General features: G+C 41.5%; 2 protein-coding genes across 2 annotated transcripts; one reads left to right on the top strand and one right to left on the bottom strand.

Moving 5' to 3' along the window:
* Positions 1-318: 318 nt before the first annotated feature.
* On the bottom strand, positions 319-10,260 carry bbof1a (basal body orientation factor 1a). Its single transcript, XM_005724050.1, has 11 exons — positions 10,092-10,260; positions 9,761-10,013; positions 8,073-8,138; positions 6,170-6,250; positions 5,996-6,076; positions 5,327-5,403; positions 3,144-3,288; positions 2,110-2,600; positions 1,808-1,912; positions 956-1,027; positions 319-776 (listed from the first exon to the last, which is right to left on the bottom strand). The coding sequence occupies exons 1-11, from the start codon at positions 10,133-10,135 to the stop codon at positions 683-685; spliced, it is 1,509 nt and encodes a 502-aa protein (XP_005724107.1). The 5' UTR covers positions 10,136-10,260; the 3' UTR covers positions 319-682.
* Positions 10,261-11,955: 1,695 nt separating this feature from the next.
* entpd5a (ectonucleoside triphosphate diphosphohydrolase 5a) lies at positions 11,956-22,159 on the top strand. The gene is made up of 14 exons (XM_005724049.1): positions 11,956-11,994; positions 15,199-15,728; positions 16,155-16,234; positions 16,537-16,680; positions 17,066-17,141; positions 17,712-17,747; positions 18,095-18,183; positions 18,273-18,352; positions 18,448-18,509; positions 18,609-18,710; positions 19,358-19,501; positions 19,612-19,668; positions 20,479-20,594; positions 20,738-22,159. The coding sequence occupies exons 2-14, from the start codon at positions 15,284-15,286 to the stop codon at positions 20,819-20,821; spliced, it is 1,515 nt and encodes a 504-aa protein (XP_005724106.1). The 5' UTR covers positions 11,956-11,994; positions 15,199-15,283; the 3' UTR covers positions 20,822-22,159.
* The last annotated feature ends 5 nt before the right edge of the window (positions 22,160-22,164 follow it).

Below are 22,164 nucleotides of genomic sequence, written 5' to 3'. Positions count from 1 at the left end.
CAAGCTTACGTTCTAGTATTGTGTATATGACTTATCAGATAAGAGAGAGTCAATGTGCTGACACGTTATATCAAATCTATCAATACACAGGCAACACTATAGCTCACCGGATTGAGCAACTGACCGATAAGCTGTAAATTTTACAGGCCTGGGTTTGAAACAGCCCTGAGCCATTTGCTGCTCTCTTCCAGCTTTCCAATCTACTTTCACCTTTTCTATCATAATAAAAGATAAAACCCCTCAAAAATGACTTAAAAAAAACAAACATCTATCCATCCATTCTTTTTAACCACTTACCACACGGGTGAGTGTGGGTGGGGGGTCATTTGTACAGGTGACCCGGCTATTCAGCTTATAAGATGCTACTTCTGTTCCAACTGCTTGTCACATCCTTGCTGGAAGGTGCAAAGAAAGGATGTAAGTGGAGGTAATGAGGTGTGTGAGCAAACTGAAATGGTGCATATGTTCTTATCAGCACTCTGTAGTCACAAATAGATTTTCTTTCTTTTCTTTTTTTTAAACTGAGGTACGTGCAAAAGCACTCACATGCCACACCGCACATGCGTGCACGGTAAGATATTTTGAACAAGCACAAACAAACATCCTATATTCTAGTTGTGTTAACACTCTTGAGGAAACACGCAAGCACAGTTTAATGTGAGACACAGAGGCCACTCGGAGGTCACGTGATGTGTGTATCTGGCTGGGCGGCTGGCAGCGTGGACTCTGATGGCGCCGGGGTGCTCATGGTCGCCGGGGACAGCTCCTCTCTAATTCTGGAAGAAAGTCATCATCATGCCACTGTGTTGATAAATCACATGTAGGCACTCATGTTCTCACAGCCGCTGCTTTTTTGGCTAAACATGGAATGTGGGGACCAATAAATCTTAAAGGGCTTCTTAATTGCAAGGATGAGGCACAGTTTTTATTCTTGTGCATTCCTTCAGCGTCTTACCCGGCTACATCGCTCTCCGTGAAGCTCCTCTTCTCAGTGGAGGCCGGCAGAGCCACCTGTCGGCTGACTTGGCTGTCAGGAAGATGCGGAGTTGCGGTTAAATACAGAACCTCACAGTGAAAAGTCATGTTTTAGCACAGTGGTGTCTTTTCACTGAGGCCTCCAGCCTGTCTAGCGAAGGGGTTACTCCGGGCCAGCACAACGCACATGGATTTGCATGCTGCAAACTTCAGCTGCCAAATGTTCTGTGTTATTCTGCTGGTCTAGCTGCCAGACCGAGGTTAACCTGAATACACTTCTCCTCATGCCTGCCTTGCCCCTATACATCCAGCTCTCCTGCACACTCCTTCCTGAAAATCATGTTACCAGCTGCTCTCTGACCACAAGTGTTCAAAGAACAAAATAAGCTGCGAGTGCACGTGAAGAGAGGCCAATAGGGTGAAAGCAAATCGACGTGACCAGATGTTTGTTTCCAAGCACACGACTCTGCGGCCTGGGCCTATTTTTACTATTGTGCCCAGACTCTTTCTTCATTCTTTTTAAGCAGCTGCATGGAAAAGAAAATTGCTCGAAGCCTAACTGATGTTTTATGGTATCCTCTTCTGCTGAGAAAATGGCTGTTTAAAACATTAAAAAGAGGGAGGAGTCATCAGAAGCTGTGACTGAACCTCTGCACAGTGTCACTGCACTTTGTTCTTCAGAGTTAATTGCCGCAGCAGTGTCAGTTCATTCTGGGGGATTACAAAAGGATTCGAATGTATTAAAATCGGGATGAAGTCAATGAGCGAACAAAGCGTCCAGCACGACTTCTGCTAAGTCAAACATAAACAAATAATTGCAGCGTTTTATTACCTTTCTCTGCATCCATTCATTTTAGCAAAGAGAAGCCGGAGCACTTGTTCCTTTTGCTCCCAAGTGAGATCAGAGATTTCAACTTCGCTCCCCGGTTGATCCGTCCTTCAAGACAAGCAGATGAAATCACATTTCAGTGTCACTTTTGTTGTGTAAATTCCTTTACTTAATGAATATGAACCACAAAGATGTTTGCTGACCACTGAACAAGCTGGGAATCAGCACTAGTAAACATAAGGAATTAAAAATATCAGGAAGATACACACAGCGTATGGAAATGATGAGAAGGGCAGGACACCTACCATGTTGCAGCCGCCTCCATGTCTGAATAGACAGAGTTGGTACTGTGGGCAGTTTTATGGAAGGTGCGGATGGGTGGGAACTTTATCTTTCCTGCTGTGGCTTCTCTAAACCTCCTACGATAACTCTGCAGTGCCTCCTGTCTGTATTGGAGCCTGCTGTCCTTGATCTCCTTCCTCACATGACCCAGTGCTTCATGGAAGAACTCCTCCAGCTCTTGGCGCTTTGCTACAATGGTGCTCGCCAGTTGCTTCACATTCTTCATTTCCTTTTCTCGCATCGCGAGCACTTTCTGCAGCTTGTCCAGCTCCACCTGGCTGGCCTGGATGGTGACCAGGTTCGCCTTCTCTTTCTTCTCCTGCTGCTCAATCTCCACGGCTTTGAGCTGCAGGGCCTCCTCCAGGGAAGCCACCTCGGCCCTCAGTTCAGTTAGCTTCTGTTTTTGAGTCCCCATCTGTGCTGCGTTGTCCTTTACCGTCAACTCCAGCATGCTCTAGGTGAGCAGGAAACGGATAACACAGAGTTAATTTTAGAAAATCCTCTGACTTTTATTCCAGTGTAGAACAAGGAACAGAAATTTTGACTTGTGTTCCAGCCTGTTCTGCTCAGTGAGTGGTCAAAGTTTCAGTAAGCCAGGTTTACTCTACTGATTAGCTGTCATCATCAGAGGTAAGATTAATGTGCCCAGCATTTATTTATGTTTAAGAATCACAGCCAGAAAACGGCCAAGGATAAGCTACTTTATTTGAACCCAGACACCAGTGGAAACTCACCACAACCACTGACCGCTGAGAGGCTGGATAGTAGTCAGAAGATGAGGGGGGTGGGAGTGGGACCACAAGCAAAATACACAGGATCAGCACAAGTAAACAACACAAGGGAAAAACCACCTGAAATATATTCTGCACAGATCTGACAAGTGTTTCATAACTGAAAGTGATTTAAAATGTCTTTATGGAGATGAATGGCCTCTGTCCAGGGACTGCTGGTGCCTAATAGCTACTCTGGTGTTTGCTGTCCTTTGGTTTAAACATACCTTGTCCAATGCCAGTGAGGTGTTTTCCTCAGTCAGTAACTTTGCTAACTTCTGCAGATCCTCTGCCTCCTTTATGTGATATTTCAGCTTGTCAATGAGGCAGTCGCGCTCCTTGATCACAGAGTGCAAAGCATCTTTCAATCGCCTAAACAGTTTACAGCATAAAAGAGAGACACTGAAAAATGAATCAACAGTTATGAACACGCACCAGTCTTGATATTGTGTTCAGCAGTATTTGCAGTCAATTCCTAGCCTGCTGCAAAAAGAAATATTCATTTATTTATTTGTGAAATACAGTCCAAAAAATGAAAATAAAAGTATAAACCCTGTCAGTTCTAAGGTTTTGTGCATCAGTGTTTAGTCTTTATGAGCACTTAAAATTAGATAAACACAACCTCAGATGATCTATAAAACATGGCATATTATACTGAGTCAAGAACAACTTGGCTGATGAAGCAGTGTATGGGGAAAACTAAGTACTAGTTACACAGAGATCATGAGAGCAACTATCAGTCAGATGCTGCTACTCAAATGATATGAAATGTGACCATGTTCACAGAAGCAAAGGTTTTGGCAGTTTGTTCATCTGGTGCATTCAGATGTGTGTAGACACAATTTCAATTAGGAAAAATATCGGCAATGATCTCGGTTATTAGCTCATTTTAAACAATCTGAAGTCCTTCTACAGTGAAGGATTGTTCACAAGTGGAAAACACTCAAGGAAGTTGCCAATCTTTGCAAAAGTAGATGTTCCAGCTAAGAGAAATTAAAAAAAGACTACTAAGGCCCCAGTTAGCATGTAACTACAGTACAAAAAACAAACAAACAAAGTATTGCATCTTTGCCTCGTCTTTCTAAAAAAAGACATGTCAGTATGACTTCGGTTTGCAAAGATGCATCTTAGACAAACCACAAAACCTCTAGAACAATATCCTTTGGAGAAACAAGACCAAAATTGAGTTGTTGCCCATAATTTATAGTGCCACATTTCATGACAAGCAAACACAAGATATCAGCACAAATACCTCAAACCGACTGCCAAGCATGGTGGTGGAGGAGTGATGGTTTGGGCTTGTTTTACAGAACCTGGGCACCTTGCAGTCATTGAGTCGACCACGAACTCCTCTGTACACCAAAGTATTCTAGACTCAAAATGAGAGGCCATCTGTCTGATAGCTAAGGCTTGACTCGGTCATGCCAGTGGTCAGGACAATGATCCCGAGCACAGCATCAAATCTACAACAGAATGGCCAAAAAAAAGAAAAAGACTAACAATGACCTGGTCAAAGCGCCACCTTTAACCCGAGTGAAATGATCTTAAGCTGCGCATGAATAATTGCTGCAAACCTCAATAAACTGAAGCAAAACTGTAAAGAAAAGTGGGTCAGAATTCCTCCACAATGATTTAAGAGGCACACGGTCACACAGTAACGTTATTTCTGCTAAATGACGATGGCAATTTTATTCATACAGCACATTTCATTATACTTCAGCTCAGTGTATTTTAAACAGACAATAAAGGTGGTGTGGATGTACTTAGTTTTTCACACACTGCTTCTTTGTTCTGGCTTAGTTTTTGTTCATTAAAGGATGTCCTTGACAAATATGTCATCTGTTGATGTCCTGATACACAAAACTTGAATGTAATTCAAAGAAAATATTATTTTTACCATGACTGCATATTTCAAAGTTATTAAGTAGTGCATATTACAATAATATAATAAGGACATTTTCTTTTGTAAGTCTCGTAAAGTGAATTAACTGAATGACTGCACTTGACTTTTTAAGATCACCCACATGTGTCCAAAATTAAATCAATTACCGACACCAAGATCAAACCGACAGGACCACACCAGTATCAATGTAAATGTTTTATGAGCTGTAAAAAATAACTAAACACAGCAGAGGCAGTGCACATCTTATGGCCTCAAAAGTAATAAACTATGGTCTTCCACACACACACTTTACTTTTTCCTCGCTGCAGCATGGCTGAGGATGTGTTCCTTGGAACATGACGAGCCGGCGTGGTCAAAAAAATAACATCAGTTCTAGCGAAATCTATTTTTATACATAATCACTCATATGAGTAAATTATTTTCTCTTTGCACTTTGCATGACAGTGCAATTTATAGAGCAAAATTAGACTGTAAAGTGACAGCAAAACAAACAAACAAAGGACTCACACAATGGCTTCACGGTGGTCCTCCGCCATCTTGGCCATTGTTTGACTACATGCCTTTGTTTCTTTCTCCAAGCGTTCCTGAAGGGAAATTTACAGCTTTTTCACTCTTTCAACTTTCAATATTAGAGCTTCTTTTTCACCAACATCTTTTGCACTTAGACATTTGTACCTGGTCAAACCGAGCATCAGATGGGAAAAAGGTCATTTAAGTGACTTTGACCATTTGGTACCAAATGGTTCTGAGTGTTTCAGAAATTGCTGCTCTGCTCAGGATTTTTCACTCTAGAGTTTACAGACAGCAGCCAAAAAACGAGAGAATTTGCAGTGAGCAGCGGTTCTGTTGGAGAAAATGTCTTGTTGATACCAGACATGAGAGAAGAATGGTCAGACTGCTTTAAGCCGATAGGAAGAGCACTTTTGGGACAAGGTGGAACGGAAGATTCACATCACAGATCTGCAGAAACTGTGTTGCTGTCATGTTAATATGGACCGAAATCTCTGAGGAATGTTTCCAGCACCTTGTTAAATCTATGCCGTGAAGAATGAAGACATTTCTAAAACCAAAAGGGGGTCCAAGCCGGTCCTAGCAAGACATAGCTAACAAAGTTGACCAGTTAGTGTAGTTCCAAACCCGGGGGAGAATTTTTGGATTATATTCCTGACTTCCTACCATTTCTTTTAAGAACTGATCCTCCTTCTCTCTTAGGTGTTGCATTAGCTTCTTGTAAGCATCATCGCTGCTTTGTTTCATCTGGAATATGAAAAACCATGGTTACTGGTCACATTTTAATATCCTTACATGTAATAAGTATTTTTTGTGTGTTTTTTTTTTGTGTGTCCTCACGTGAACGATATCCTGCTCCCTTTGGACTTCTATTTCTTTCATCTTTCTCATTTCTTCCTGGATCATGTTAAGCTCACTGACCTTTTGAATTAGACAAACACACACACACAGACACAAAAACAGAATCCTGGGTATTAAATGCCATGTCTCAACTGTACGCATAAATCCACTTAGACTGGATCTGGTGCAAACATCCCACAAGTGCAGCTTGTAATACTTAGGAAGATTTCATCGTGGAGTTCAAATGGCCAATGCTCTTTTGCAAACTGACTTCAGCACAGATCACTCATGCTAAATACCTCAAGATGCTACTGTGGAGAAGCCAGTCTGAGCAAAATGTGACAAAATGACCAAAGTCATGAGAAACTAGAAAAACACGCACCCACAAACATGTACATGACGAGTAAATGAGAGGCTATCAACCATCTGATTACAACGTTAGGCCTAATCGTTATTCTGCAGATAACTCCGTTCGCATTCGTCGACTTCAGAGAGCCACTCGACAGTATTTACACAAGCTGGTTTGCGTCATCTGCAATTTTCACTGTGTGGGATCTATCAAGTGGTCAAGCCTTCCAAAAATACCTTCCAGTTTAAAGTTCACAGCGATTAGTACAGCCTAAATATGTCTTTTCCTGATGCTGCAAATTGAACATATGCAGGACAGTTATAAAAATAACTGTTTTAAAACACAGCTTATCACTATTGGAATAGTTTGGATAGTCATCAAAACATACATTACACAGAGATAAGCAGTCATACTGACATAGAAGCTATGGAATGAATGTTTATGGAAACAATAACCTACAAAAATGAGCTTTTAGCAAAAACTACTGAATCAGCCAACCTGATGGAAGGGGAAAGGCTGTTCCAGTTTGGTTGCTAAAACATCAAAAACGTGGTCACCTCTTGGTTTTAAGAACAGTTAAAAAACACTGATAACATAATTAAAGAGGCTGCAGGCCTGTAGTATAAGCCAGACCATGTAGAGTCCACGAAAAAAAACTTTTTAAAATGAATTCTACATTTCACTGAAAGCCAAGAGAGGGTGGCAAAAATAGGCCCTATATGCCAACGCTGCATCCTAGGCCAACTCGATGTCTTCCAGGAAGGATTAAGCATTCAGCTCATGTGACCTTACAGTAAGAAAGGGGCTGTAAACAGCATGTTTTGGGTCACATCTCTGGAGTTAGCCACAGAATTTTCCACTGGCTGATCGTATGTGAGAGGTCCATACATTTATGTAACAGGCTTGTTTTAAGTTGGTCCAAACCAGGCTTCTTTTTTCATCCATCATGTAAAAAGAGCTGGAGGATGGAAAACAGCTGCTAGCAAAAGGCTTTCTGTACATTTTTTTTTCCGTCTCCACTTGTCAAGCAAGCAATGCAAAATTTCTTTATTTTAATTATAAGAAGCTGAGTGCAGGGATGGAAGAGTCAAAAGTTCCTTTAGGGCATGTTATATAACTTGAAATTGCATTTTAGCGTAAGGATATGTGTGATATGTGAGGTATGGTTAACACATCAAGACCAGCAACGAGACTGCTTTTCTCCAACCAAGCACTTTTAAATTATGCTTTTCCCCCCTGTAGCCACTGACGTGGATTTAAATAACATTGGACCATGTAACTTGGAATGTGTGGGGTTTGTTTTTTGCTTTATGGTCACTTTGTTTGGTTGTTTTCTTACATAATAAATATCCACATAATTGCACACAAGACAGCTGTTGAGACACAGCGCAGCACATTTTTGTGATGCTACAGGTTTAACACGAGTACAGTAAATCACAAGCTCTACTGGAGTTTTCTGCCATGTACATACTAGGCATGTGGAGCATGTTTCGTGGACCAGATGTGAAAGTGCCTGTCTTTCTTTTAGTGTGGCTGAGTTTTATATGAACTCACCAATTTGTCCTTCTCTTCTCGGGCAAGTGCCTGCTGAGTTTGTAAGGCCTTCTCCAGCACACAAATCTGTAAAGTGACAGTTGAAATCATCCAAGAAAACACCACATTGATCACTTACATGAGGGCTGTCAACCTAATTTTACATATTCATGGGCCACACACTGCACACTTTGAGCTTTTTTAAACAGAGAGTGTTTACTGTGAAAGATTACGACGGAATATTAGGGCCACATTAAGAAAGAAAAAATATTGTTGATCATATTGAGGGGCGATCGTGGCTCAAGAGTTGGGAGTTCGCCTTGTAATCGGAAGGTTGCCGGTTCGAGCCCCGGCTCGGACAGTCTCGGTCGTTGTGTCCTTGGGCAAGACACTTCACCCGTTGCCTACTGGTGGTGGTCAGAGGGCCTGGTGGCGCCAGTGTCCGGCAGCCTCGCCTCTGTCAGTGCGCCCCAGGGTGGCTGTGGCTACAATGTAGCTGCCATCACCAGTGTGTGAATGGGTGGATGACTGGATATGTAAAGCGCTTTGGGGTCTTAGGGACTAGTAAGGCGCTATATAAATACAGGCCATTTACAGGCCATATTAAAAAATAAAGTCAAAAATCAATTTTGAGAAAAATGTGGAAATTACTGATGTTTTTCCATATGTGAATATATGTGATATCAAAAAATCACAACAACAACAATTATAATAATATAATTAGTAATAACATTAGTAATAACACCATCACTACTGCTGCTACAATTTCTACTACTTCTTGATAGCAATAAGGATGCTGAAAAGGAGAGGTAATTAATGAAATACAAATAGAAATAATGATAAAATGGGGGCGCTAAGATGGGAACTAGGAATTAGGACACTAGGCACTGGCGATTGTACAGGGTGATCCTCGTTAGGACTACCAAGGTTTTTGGGAGAGAGGTTGGTGTCATTATAGGCCAGGTCAGCAGTATTTTTGTTCTTTATTCAATAAATTATTTTTGTTTTTTATGGTGTTGTATATAGAAAGTAGAAATTATCCTAATCTACCAACTTTGATCTTAAATGGGCCAGTCCAGTAAATCTCCCCTTTCTGTTGGTGGAAAGAACTTTAAGTACACATTTGATCCTTGAGATATCTTCATAAAAGAAAAGAAGTGCAATTTCAGCAGTAAGTCTCAGTTTTCTACATATAAAGAAATGCTACAGTAGTAAATGACAGAAATCTGTCAGCACAACTGATAATTTAAATGTTGGTTTAAATTATAAGAAATTAATGTGTAATATACTCAAAACGTTCTGGTAGCACATTGCCTAAACTATTATAAAACATAAAGGTTTGCTTAATTTACTTTAAATTTCTTATTCATTTTTCCCCACTGTGGATATAAAGCATACATTTTTGTAGTAAATAGTGAAAAAACAGAAACTTTTCCATCATTTGATTGTTTATCTATGACTTGATTAATTTTGGCTTCATCTTTGGTCTGAAGTCTATATCAGTAGAAAAATCCTACATTTATGCCCTCCTTTCCAAAGTCATAGAGGGCCAGATTGGAGTCTTTGTTGGGCCGATTCTGGCCCTCCAGCCTTATGTTTGACACCCCTGATTTACACCTCACATATGAAAGTTTGACAATTTCGTATTAGCTTTTATTGTACTTTCGGTTGGCACTGCTTTAAAATGTTCAGTTGAGTTATTCCGGGACCTTTTCCTCTTTAGCTGCCAGCTGTCTCTCCCAGTGGCCTGCTATATGGATCGCGTCTTTCTCCGCGTGGTACAGCTGATTGGTGAGATGCTCGTTTGCGCGTGCCACCTTCTGACAAGACTCGGTGTAGTCCCTCAGGGACTGCTCGGTGGCCTTTAACCTCAGCTCCCACAGGACGGCGTTGGCCTTGGCCTTCTCCACGTCCGACTCTTTGTCCGTTTTCGAGTCCCGTTTGCCTTCCTTCTTTTCTTTCCTGAAACCAAACCCAAAGAGGAGTTCAAGTTTCCGTTTGTACTTCAGCTCGGCTAACAACAACAAAACGCACACTTACCCGCCTTTGGCCTTTTTAGGGTTGGAGGCTTTATTCGTCGGCATCGCTGCTACAATTACTGCTACAACAACCGAGTGCTAGAACAAAGAGGAAAAGCTGAGGGCAAATAATAACACTGAAAGATGAGTAGCTCCAGTAACCTGCTGGGAATGTTTGGGTCAAAGGTTGTTGCCAAGGACACGAGGTAGACTTTTTTTTGTATAAACTTTATTGATATGCAACAAATAGCTCGTTACAATGGTTGTGCTAGCCGTCTCCATCAATTCCGTTGTTTTTTATTCAATAGTAACAGCTGTTTAGTTTTTTTCTTTAAGAGAACCGAGTCCACAGATCTCCCGCCCACAGGGAAAGCGTTCCTGAGTCTGGGGTGGAGGTGGCACTGTTAAAAAAGCGCTGTATCCGTAGTTTTCAGCCTTTTATGATGAACAACCAGCAGACACTATAGTCACATAACTTCAGGGACCTACTTGGGACATGTGCATGTAATCTCCAATGTATGATGGTGCTTGTCTATGCACAGCTCTAAAAGTCAAAGGCCAAATCTTAAGATGGACCGTGAACATAATGGGGAGCCAGTGCATCTGGGTCAGCAACACTCAGAAGAGTCAGAAATCCTGCAGCTGGGTTCTAAACAACCTTGGGTGGTTCCAAGGAGGTTTTGCTTAGACAAAATAAAATGAATGCATGAATAACAATTTCCAGTTCACAGCCTGATACAGTGGCACTTAACTTGGCAATATTTCTTAAGTAATAAAAACAAGAGCAAACCAGAGATTTGATTGTCCAATGTGAAATCGGAGTCACAAGTTATTCCAAAGTTCCTGATAGAAGATTTACCAAATGTGGCAAGGGGTGCTAGAGTTTCCATTACCTTAGACACAAATCTGTCAGGGCTACAAACCAGGATGTTGGGAGCCTTCCAACTTTTAATGGAGTCTAAGCACCTATGTGAGAGCTGTTGCTTAGAAAGATTTTGGGGCTTAAAACATAACCTTGTGGCAAACCGTAGGCAAGAGAAGTGGAAGAGGATGTGTATTTAGAAGCAGCTACAGAAAGGGATAGTTCATGTTCAGTATCTTTAACTGCTATTCAAAGGAGATTGTTGGCTTGTTAGTGATTTTTCTTTATCTTGCACTTACCTGCAATTTTATTAAGTATTCCTTGTTAGAAATAGGTGAACAAATATTATCCTGCTGGTGCAGTCATCAGAAGATGGTTACACTGTGATCATAAAGGCATGGACATGGGCAGCCAAGGAAATATCCCCCACACCATTAAACTGCCAGCAGCTGCTGGAGGAGAAAAGAAAGGAAAAGACAGAAAGAAAAAAGAAAACATAGACAAATTAAATGACAAGTTTTGTGCCATGTATTTTCCAAGAAAATTGAAATTCAGTCACTTCTGACCTAGTTTGATAGTATGATAGATAGATTATTATAAGTGTATTTTATGATAGTAAGGTGCAGATAAGATGAACATTGGCTCAAATGGCTTAAGCCGTGATGGTGAGCCAACATGTACAAGAGATGACCATGAAAACAAAGTACTTAGATGCCCCAGCAGTAACTTATTTATTTTAATTAATATTCTTACATTACTCAAACCTGTGCCTGTATGAACTGCATGCTGGTCTGGTTTCACCCCTATAGAAAAATTTTATGTAGTTTACATGTAGTACTGTTCCTTTTCCTTTGGCTGCAAACATTATACAAGTTATTTATTGGCTGATTATTAAAAAACAAACAAACAGTTTTTGCAATGAAGTGTCATAAAGGTGCTGTGTTTTGCTGTCGTTTGATAAATTAAAACCAAAAGTAACAGATTCTTTTTCATTTTTGTGTTTGCAGTTTTGTATTTTGTATCTCCAACTGCAGAAGAGCACTTCCGACCTTGTTCTTTACAGGTAAAGTGTTCAGTTAGCTACTCGATGACTCAATCAATCACTGTCAGAGATGATGTGCAAATGTCTGTTCTGCTGAACAACATGCAAGGCTGACATAGGACTGTCTGTATTTGTCACTTGTCTTGTAATTATAGTAGTCTCAAGCTGGGCACTATCAAACAGGATCTGTTTTCACATGATCTCCTCCCACATGATGACATGAGACACATTTGGCTCCTGTCAGCAGTATTGTTCATGTTGTCCTGAAAAGAACTGTGTTTTTTTCTTTGCTATCCCCACAGTTGTTTTTTGCCGAGGTTATGGGAAAACCACTATGATCAACATAAATGCAGTTGGCTTACATCTTCGAAGAAGCTCATCCAATAGAAACAATGTAAAGTTAGTGCAGGTCGTAATTCAAGCTCAAAACCACTGAATTCTCTCATATCATCTTGTTCAGCTTTCTGCAGGCAGGAGCCTGAGTGTCCAGTGCAAATTATTCATCAAATTGGAAAAAAAAGAAGAAAAAAAGAAAAGTAGATATCGCAATACGAGTTGTGTGTGGCTATACTGTAAGTTGAACCATATAGGGGCGTTCAGTGCTCTGGCATCGTGAACAGAGCTTGAAGACTAAATTTAAAGGTAATTACTATGACAGTGAAGAGAGCAAACTGAAATAACCCTGAACTTTTCAAAGCTGTCATTATCATTGGAATTGTAATGACAAGGTTTGGGTCTCTTCAATGGACTTGTTGGGGTAGGACACCCACAAACATGGCATTCCTGAGGGTAACATTGCAGCATATTAATGATATATTGCACAGTGTAGATTACAAAGCTGGGGTCCCTTCTCATGCTTTACGGTTTCAGTTAACTTGAACAAAATACCAAACGCCGAATTGAAACTACCTCTTGTTTAACACAGCGTGTTTGTGCTGTGTCATGCCATACAAGCACTGCACAGCAGGCGTATACAGCAGCAGTTCACTCTTGAACTCAGAATATAGCAAGAGATTCTTTTTAATTATTTATTTTTTAAACTTTATTCTGCAATAATATAGTCATTTGTTTCTTAAATACCTGTTTTACATATTCGGTTAACGTGACATTTTACACGGAGGAAAATTCCAGTTGCACAACTTTAGTGGCAACATAAATATAGGTGTGTTGAAAACTAAATTGTCCTGTGATTCATGGCAGAAGCACTAAATGTCCCAAGGTGGAGTTGTCCAAACATTGCACATTATACATATCAATTGCAACAGTAGCCCCAGGATGTGTCTGAACATAAGCACCAATGATTTAAGAATAAACTCACTCAGCAAATTAAAAAAAATTGCTTCTTTATTATTTCTAATAGAAAATCTTTACTCAGGATTTGTTGACGTCATCTCATACAATTGCAACTTGCAGCCATGTTATAAGTGCGATATCAATGTGACATGTATGATCACATAGATGTAGTGAGAGGTCCTGCACATGTACGCTTTGATAGGGGCGAACGACCATTCTGGTGAGCCACAGGATTGAAAAAAGTAGCCACAGTATTTAGAAAAAAGGAAGGAGGAAAGAAAGTCCATTATTTTTAGTCCAAATTACAGTGTTGGAACAGTGCTTTGCACAGTTGAGTGTCCTGGGAGGGGAATGGCATGATGGGTGCACTCTGGTGCCAAGCCCCACCCTCCCCACATTGTCCTTTCCGTGGACATCCTGCACTTTCTTGTGCCCACTGATGGGACCTCTGCCCCCCCCGTACCCTCCTGGCTGGGCAGGCCCATAGCTCGGTTTCTGCCTTGGTTGTTGCGTGAGTCGAAACAGGGTGGTTGAGATGGGGTCACTTCTCCAGGGATGCCTTAGTTGCTAGACTACCAGCGCCTTTTTTCCCACATCTCTGTCCTCTTTCTGTTGATTCAAAGCGGGTGAAAAATATCACAGCTTGGTTCAAATCTCAGTTCACGTAAGGTCTCCGAGTTGCCTCTGCACTCCACTGATGTGGGATATCCTCTGCATACTCAACCTTAACCAGGAAACACGTAACGCGAGAAAGCTTTAGATGATTCTCTACAGCATGGCTTATGATGGCATGCCAGCCGCCCACCTAAATTGGAGAAACAGCTACTCATGCATTCTCTCATGAAACGTGCCTTGCAGCCCAAATATTTTTTCCCTTGGAAAGCCTGTGGTTAACACAGAGATGAGTGGGAGTGAGATGATTGCTAACATTCTTTCAACTTTTATTACAGCTGGATTGCAGGTCACATTTGCATTTTTTAAGGTTGGTGAAACAGCTGCAGCGGATTTCATATGGTGATCATAGTAGGATTGTGAAGAGAGGGTCGAGGAGAGAAAATCTTTTACATTTTGTATATAAATACATTTATAACTGCACAATTCACTGTGTCAGCTAAACATAATTTTGTAGATGTTGTACTTAATGATAATACAATATAGCTATAATCATGTCCAGCTGTCAATCTGAAATAAAATGTTGCTTTCAAAGTAATTTGCTGTTCTTCCTAACAAAAATCGGGAATACTTACTTGGTAGAGGTTAATCCCCAAATTAGTGCAAATACGATCCTATAACAAAGACATTCAAAATGTTTCAAACTACAGTAACTGGTGTGAAACTCTGCAGATGTGCCAAATATAAACTTGCATCACTCCTAATTTAAGCAGCAGCAGCAGCATTTGAGCTCCTGTGAAGTAGTGAAAGTCCAGAGTTGTAGGATGGAGACATTTCTGAGGCAAAGTTACTATACAAGTCCTAAATGCACTCATAAAAGTATTTTGGGACCATTTCTTTGGAACTTTTTTCAGTGTGAGCCATTCATTTGACTTCTTTATAAACCCCTTTCTCCTTTCCTGAGGGATTTTTTTTCTAGGGCTTTGGAATATCCAGTAAAGATGAGGAGGGGAAAAACACTGCCAAAAATAATCCTCATCATATACATATAAAAAAAAGAAAAGAAAAGAGGCAATGCTGTTGGTAGGCAGGTAGTCAGTCAGCTTAGCTCAGCTCACGGGAGGAGGGTGATGGTGGGGAGGGGGGGGACTCCTGATGGAGTTGGGATGGACCGTCACAGGATTGGTGGATGACTGCTCTGGATATGGCCCCGTGCCAAGGCCTTATGTCTTTATATACTGTAAACAGATGACCGGACAGTCCTGAGTGAGCATCGCATCCACTCTGCCTCTCCTCATCTCCACTTCTCTCTCTTTCCAGGGCCCCTGCAAGCCTTCCTTTGCCTCAGCATCCACAGGCTTCTCTTCTTTAATCCAGCTGACTTTTCACTCTGGCTGTGAAAACAATGGCCACGCCGAGCCTGCTCCTCTCTCTATACGTGTGGCTTCTGTCCGGGAACCTCTTAGCGGAGGCGACCTACTACCGCCACCATCGCTATATCCCCCACTTCTACCGCTACCGGGAGCACTCCGCTAACACGGAGAACCTCCTCCCCGAGGTATCCAACCCGGTGTCTGAAGTCTCGCCACCCCGTGTGCCGACCTACCCGGAGGTCCCCGAGGTCTTCCACCCGGCACCTGAAGTCACCCACACCATACCAGAAGCTTTCCACCCGGTGCCCGAAGTCGTGCACCCTGCACCTGAGCGGTACCACCCGCATCCTGCGCGTGATCACGCGCCTGAGCGGTCCTCTCCTTTCAACACGAGTCGCGTTTTCTATGGGATCATGTTTGACGCTGGGAGCACAGGCACCAGGATCCATATCTACAAGTTCATTCAGAAAGACCCCGGTAAGTGCACGGTTCCCTCTCCCTCCCTCCCTCTCTCGCTCTGTCTCTGAAGCAGTAGTAGGGATTTTGCACATGCTGCTGACTCCCACTCTGTTTGCTGTTAGGTCATTCGCTGTGTGGTGTAAGGACAGACATGCACCGACAGAGTGCACAGCCAATGCAGCTTCTAAAAGTAGATGAGACTTTTAATTTACCCGTCTGACTCAACTGTGTAGGAAGCAGACTTTTAAAATTCATGCTGGATGTAGGTCAAAGCTCCAGCCTAAATATCCACAGTAATTAAAAGTTAAAAAACGAAACAAAACAAAACAAATAAAGCTTTTCAGTCACCCTTTATTTTATTTTATTACAATATGTCACATTTTACAGTCTGTCTGTTTTATGATCTGTTCACTGACTTTTTTCTTTTCTCTCTCTCTTTTTTAGTTGAGCTTCCAGTTCTGGACAATGAAATGTACCACGCAGTCAAACCTGGACTGTCTTCTTACAAGGACAACCCTGAAGAGGTATGGATGCCTATTTACACCAAAGCTCTGTATTAATTACCAGGTACAATGGGGAGGCACCCCCCAACACAAACACGTACCTTTAAGTCGTGAATCCACAAAACCGCTGGGATTTTCATTGGGTTGGGTTCATGTGATGTAAACACTGTGTAATTATAAAATATCTGCTGCTTTTACCTTACCTTTGAGCTGTTTTTAAACACTGATCTCTAAAGAAATGTCCACAGAGTTTGAACGTAGGATTTTTTAATATATATTTTTACAAATATTTTTCAATATTTTCCTTGTTCTCTCTTCCATAGGGTGGCAACACCATCCGCCAGTTACTGAGGATTGCCAAGAAGACAGTGCCAGAGGAGGACTGGAGAAGAACCCCGGTGGTCCTAAAGGCCACGGCAGGTCTGCGCTTGCTGCCTGAAGACAAGGCCAGGGCTCTTCTGAAGGAGGTGAGACACGTTTTCTCTCTGCCCTCAGACAGTTTGGCACAAACACCACCCGTCCCGCCAAGGAACGGGATGAGAAACCACTAAGTGCTTACAAGTGTCACAGAAAAAAAGGCAGCATGTCTGCCCGTTTGGTGGCTCTCATGTTGCAAAGAACAGCTGTTGTGGGGTTGTGTGGAGTAACCATATTTGTCATTTTAAGTATTATCCAGACTACTGTTCCAGCCGTGCATGTGGTTTACTTATCTGTCACTCTAAAGCAAGAGCGCACATTTTGTCTTCTGGGCGTTGAGAAGACTTTTATGACAAAGAGTGACATGCTTGATCATGTAGTCTACTATGATTGTACAGCTGAAGACATATTGAGTAGAATAAATCTTTTCCACAGGTACAAGAGGTGTTTGGAGAATCCCCTTTCTATGTGCCAAGCAACAGTGTTACCATCATGAATGGCAAAAATGAAGGTGGGTCATTTTTTTTCATTGCATCATTACCATTTGGACTGTTTATAGTATGCAAAACATTTTTATTTTCTTAAAAATTACGATTTTTGAATTGAGGTATTGTTTGACCAGGTGCTTTAACAGCCCCATTTACTGAGGACAAACAATGCTGCTCTTGTAATTCTTTTTATGAGAGTTCTGTTACTACCTCATTTAAGACAAATAAATATGGCAGTGTGAGCGCAAGCTGCCCCACGCCCTTTAATTTAGCGTGAGCCTCCACATCACTCATTAAGACACCCTCACTATGTTGTGTTTCATCATAGAGTATGCGCTATTTGTTATCCTCACTTTATGAGTGCAATAACTTTTACATCTGAGACAACTGTAATTACCTGGATTGCTCAGCAGTCGTGCAAGTTAGACCGAAAGCTGCTATTTATGTATCAGCCTAATAAAGGAGAACCGAACTAAAAGTCATTCGCAGGTTATTCTTAAAGTTGTTTAAATGGGCACATTTATCATAACTCAGCTGTAATCACTTCTCAGGGATTGACTCATGCTGACATTTTCACCCATGTGCTGTTTTAGGAGTCCTCGCCTGGGTCACAGTGAACTTCCTTACAGGTAAGACATTGCTTGTGTTTTGCTATGGTGGTGTTAGTGGTCAGCAGGCTCATATCTGAGGCTCCAGTGTACACAGAAGCCCTTCAGTGAAAGACTCTTGTCTCCTCTCTGAGGTTATGAGCTTGAATCATTGGTCCAAAACAGACTGCAAAAACAAGCAATATTTCCTCACGTTTTTCACACCGCTGTGATACCATCAAATGTATTTCACACGACACAGGAAATTCTAACTACAGCTTAGGAAATTAGTAGATTTATAACAATATGTACTTTTTATTACACCGACGATGGACTTAATCGTTCTTATCCCGTGTCCTGTGTTCAACTTGCTGCTTATTTGCCATTAGGTCACCTTTACTCCAACACAAGGAGGACGGTCGGGATTCTGGATTTGGGCGGAGGATCTACACAGATCACGTTCCTCCCGAAGTCAAAGGTGAATAAACATTTTTACATGTTAAATATACTTTTTTTTTTTTTCACCAAAAGTCCACGACGAAACTAAACGTGCTGTTGATCCAACAGAAAACTGTTCAGTCTGCTCCAACTAATTACATCGCCAACTTTGACCTCTTCGATCAAACATATCAGCTCTACACACACAGGTAAATCCAGGAGTGAGATATTTTTAGTATAATGCAAAGCAGGACATGCATATATGTCTTTAAATTGATCCTAACTGTATGTCATCATTATACAGCTACCTTGGAAATGGACTATTTGCAGCTCGCTTTGCAACTCTTGGAGCACTGGGAGCTGATGGTAGGGTGTCTTATAACTTTAATCATCTTTCTTGTTATTCTTTCATAAATGTATTGGTTTCAAGACAAAAAAGGCTTTTTTTAATGTTTGTTTTCCCAGGTCTGGATTGGAAAGTCTTCTCTAGCTCATGCCTCCCGAAAAAGTTCAGGGAAAATGTGACTTTTTCAGGAACCACCTATAAAGTTAGCGGGATTCCAGACGGTAAGATAAAAGCACTCTGAGGTTTCGATTGTATTCCCACTGCCTTGGATCCAACAATCCAAGCATTCCATTCCAAACTCTGGAACACAATAGCGTACAGTATAATACAGTCTCACATGAGAACATTTTAAAGTTTAACCTTGGCGCCGAACGCATGTTTTGTCATCCTCTCTCCCTCTCCGTCTTCCCTCTTGAACAATTATATTGCAGTCAACCTTGTATTTAAACGAAAAGAAAACTGTCAGTTAAGTTCACAAATAAGGCAGTCACTCCCATACCACAGTCGAGTAGCCAAAAGATGCTGGGCTTGTCCCTGAATTGTTATTTTTTTGTGTAACGAGCAGCTTGATCTGGCTTGCTCACAATTATGTGGTAAAAATAGACAGCACAACAGGGCTGTGCAAGCTGCCGCTCTTGTCAGCACATGGTTTTGCCGGCACAAGTGAGCCAACCATACCCATGGGGCTGTGTGAAACTTGCCCTTCTGGGGCTTCCCTTGTATATTATCTGGTAAGCCCCTAGCTTCAACCGCTGACTGACCTCAGAGTGAGGCTCCCAGTGTTCTGAACTGCATTCCTTCCATTGCTTCCTCTATGCAACATTAAGTCACAAATCTTCTTCCTCCTCCTGCTCTTTTCTTTCCTCAGGATACGCCGGCTATAAGTTGTGCTACTACGAGGTCATGAAGGTGATCAAAGGAATAATTCACCAGCCATATGAAGTGAGAGGCAGCAGCATCTTCTATGCTTTCTCCTACTACTTCGACAGAGCTGTGGAGTCTGGTCTCATCGGTGCGTAGGCACAGGCCAGCAACTCTTTCCATTATCTTTCATGTCAATTACCATGTTTTGCACAAAGTAGGTATTCAGATTGCACATTTGTTTTTGTATTTGTTCCACAGATGGCAGTCGAGGTGGTACGGTTGAAGTCAGGGATTTCAAGAAGAGAGCCAAAGAAGGTATGAGTTACACACGCTATCTTCTCTGGGGTTGGATAAAGTGAGTGAAACCGACAATCTTACAAGTTATATATATTCTAACCGCTGAAACTTCATGCTGTAGAGTCAAGCAAAGGCTTGTTCGTGCCCAGAAGCTTGGCACACCAAACTGGCACAACTTATCCTGTCAAAAAAAAAAGTGTTACAACAGTAAAATGTAACAGATTATTTTCCTAAGCGCATTATGGAGACAAATTACAGGTCAAATGTAGTTTATTATAGAGTAAATATATGTTAACATTCCATTAAAATGCACAAGTATATTCAATTGACACATGCCATTCCTATCATTTTCAGTAAGTGACAGCTGTAATGTCCATGCTGAACCACATTTATAGCGAGCGGGAATGAGCTGGTGTGTTATGTAAGGCTGTTTGTATTGTGAGAACGCTGTCACGTGGTCTGGAGGAACAAGTCTAGCTCAAGCTGGGCTGGCAGCTGAGCTGAGGATGTCTGTCTGGCCCTGGCAGGAGGGCACCTGACAGCCACACACCACCTGGGGGCTGACACATACTGAAACACACACACACACACTGTGCTCGGCTGTTTAACACCACCACCCACCCACAGCCTTGTGCTGACCTTGAGCCGTATTAATCGCACCTCCGTGATTATTCAGCCAACCAAAACAGAAAGGCTATCTTTTAATCATGCTGCACACAAGTTAGAAAAAGTGGTATTTTTATGCTGTTGCGTAACATGTGAATCTTCTGTTCATGCCACATATAAAAACTGTGTTTCGATGTTTTTTTCATGTGTGTGTGTTTGCAGTGTGCAACAAGATGACCAAGTACCGGGCAATTAATCCCTTCCTGTGCATGGATATGACATACATCACCTGCCTGTTAAAAGAGGGCTTTGGCTTTAAAGACAGCACGGTGCTTCATGTGAGTGAAATTAATTACAGACAGGTTTTTTACTGTAGGATTACAAAAACCTTCATATCCTGTCACTTCAACTCTGTATTTTTAAAATCATCGTAAAACTAAATGGTTTTGATGGAGATGCCTCCTCTCTTTTGCTTCGACAGCTTGCCAAAAAGGTGAACAATGTGGAGACAAGCTGGGCCCTGGGGGCGACCTTTGACTACTTCAGAAACTTTAACATCCACTAAGGCGGGTCGCTGTTGCTGCAGCTGGCACTGAGAGGGACCGTCACTGTGGGGCTTCCCTTCCTCCATCAGCCCATCACCAACACACACCCACTCCCACCATGCTTCCTCGCTCACCATGCCCCTCATCTCCTCAACCTCAGCACACTTCAAGAACTGTTGAAAAAGAAATCACTATTTTTTTACAAGGCCAGCTATTTCTACTGTATGTTGAGCTCATAACTGGCGGGCTGACTTTTATTTTTGTAAAACATTTACCTTTTCTAATTCCCTCCGAGTGTCTAATCTGAAACAGCTTCTCCACCTACCTATAAAGTGCCTGACAGGTCATTTAGAAGCAATACAACAGGTCGTGGTACTTTGGTGCTCACTGTGGTCCCAGCGTACACTGTATAGTACAGTGGAACATTTAGAGACTAGTTGCTGGAGCAGCAACCATTGTTGTCTTTGTAGATGCTTGGAAATCCATTTCCTTTTCATGCTAGATGCAAATCATCTTCTAGGACCCCAGTTAATTTTCTCTAGCCTTAGACAAACTCAAAACAGAGCAGCTGACCATCATATAGCTTCCATTTACTTTGCAAGTAACACTTTAACTGCAGATAATGTAGCCAAGGTCACTCACCTTGATGTATTCTACAGCTGTACATATTCATCATTAGTGGTGGATTCACCATGACCCTGGGGCAAAGAGAGATGTGGAGAGATGCCTCTGACAGAGTGGGTTATAGATGCTGCTACTTAAATGAGGTTAAATTCCATATTCTTTTAGCGTGCAGTCATTAATGTGAGATTAAAATATCTTATGAAGCAGGGCTCAATTACCTGGGGCCTTTGTGATGAACTGTACTACCAAAGGAAAAGAAAGCCTCATCCAGGGTAGACCATGCATGCAGATTCCTAATCCACAGCCAAACAAATACAGCAAAATGTTTTTGTAATAACATCTTTGAGAACTCCTTGTTGGTTGCTCAGAGTCATTTGTATTTCTTGTGAACTGTACAAATATTTAAATAACTGAAAGTTTATGTAAGAGTATTTTAATTATCCTCATCCAATATTAATGTTTAAACTCTTTGTGTAACCGTTTGGTAAGCCATGCCTCTACTGTCCTTTTAATATTCAACATACTCCAATAACTACTGCTGTATATACATAATGTAAACTTAGTGAAACTTATTTGGTAAGAAGTGCTTTTACATTGCAAAAACTTTATGCCGCACAACTGCTGCCAAATGCCTCTGTACTCATACTCATCAGTATCAGAGTACACTCATGCGTGACAATATGTACATTTGAAGTAAATCCAGTGAGATCATGTATGTGTCAATAAAACATGAAAAAAC

This window comes from Pundamilia nyererei, unplaced genomic scaffold (genome assembly GCF_000239375.1).
Source record: "Pundamilia nyererei isolate P.nyererei 1_Seehausen unplaced genomic scaffold, PunNye1.0 scaffold00010, whole genome shotgun sequence".
Lineage (NCBI taxonomy): Eukaryota > Metazoa > Chordata > Actinopteri > Cichliformes > Cichlidae > Pundamilia > Pundamilia nyererei.
This window is presented reverse-complemented; position numbering and strand designations above follow the sequence as displayed.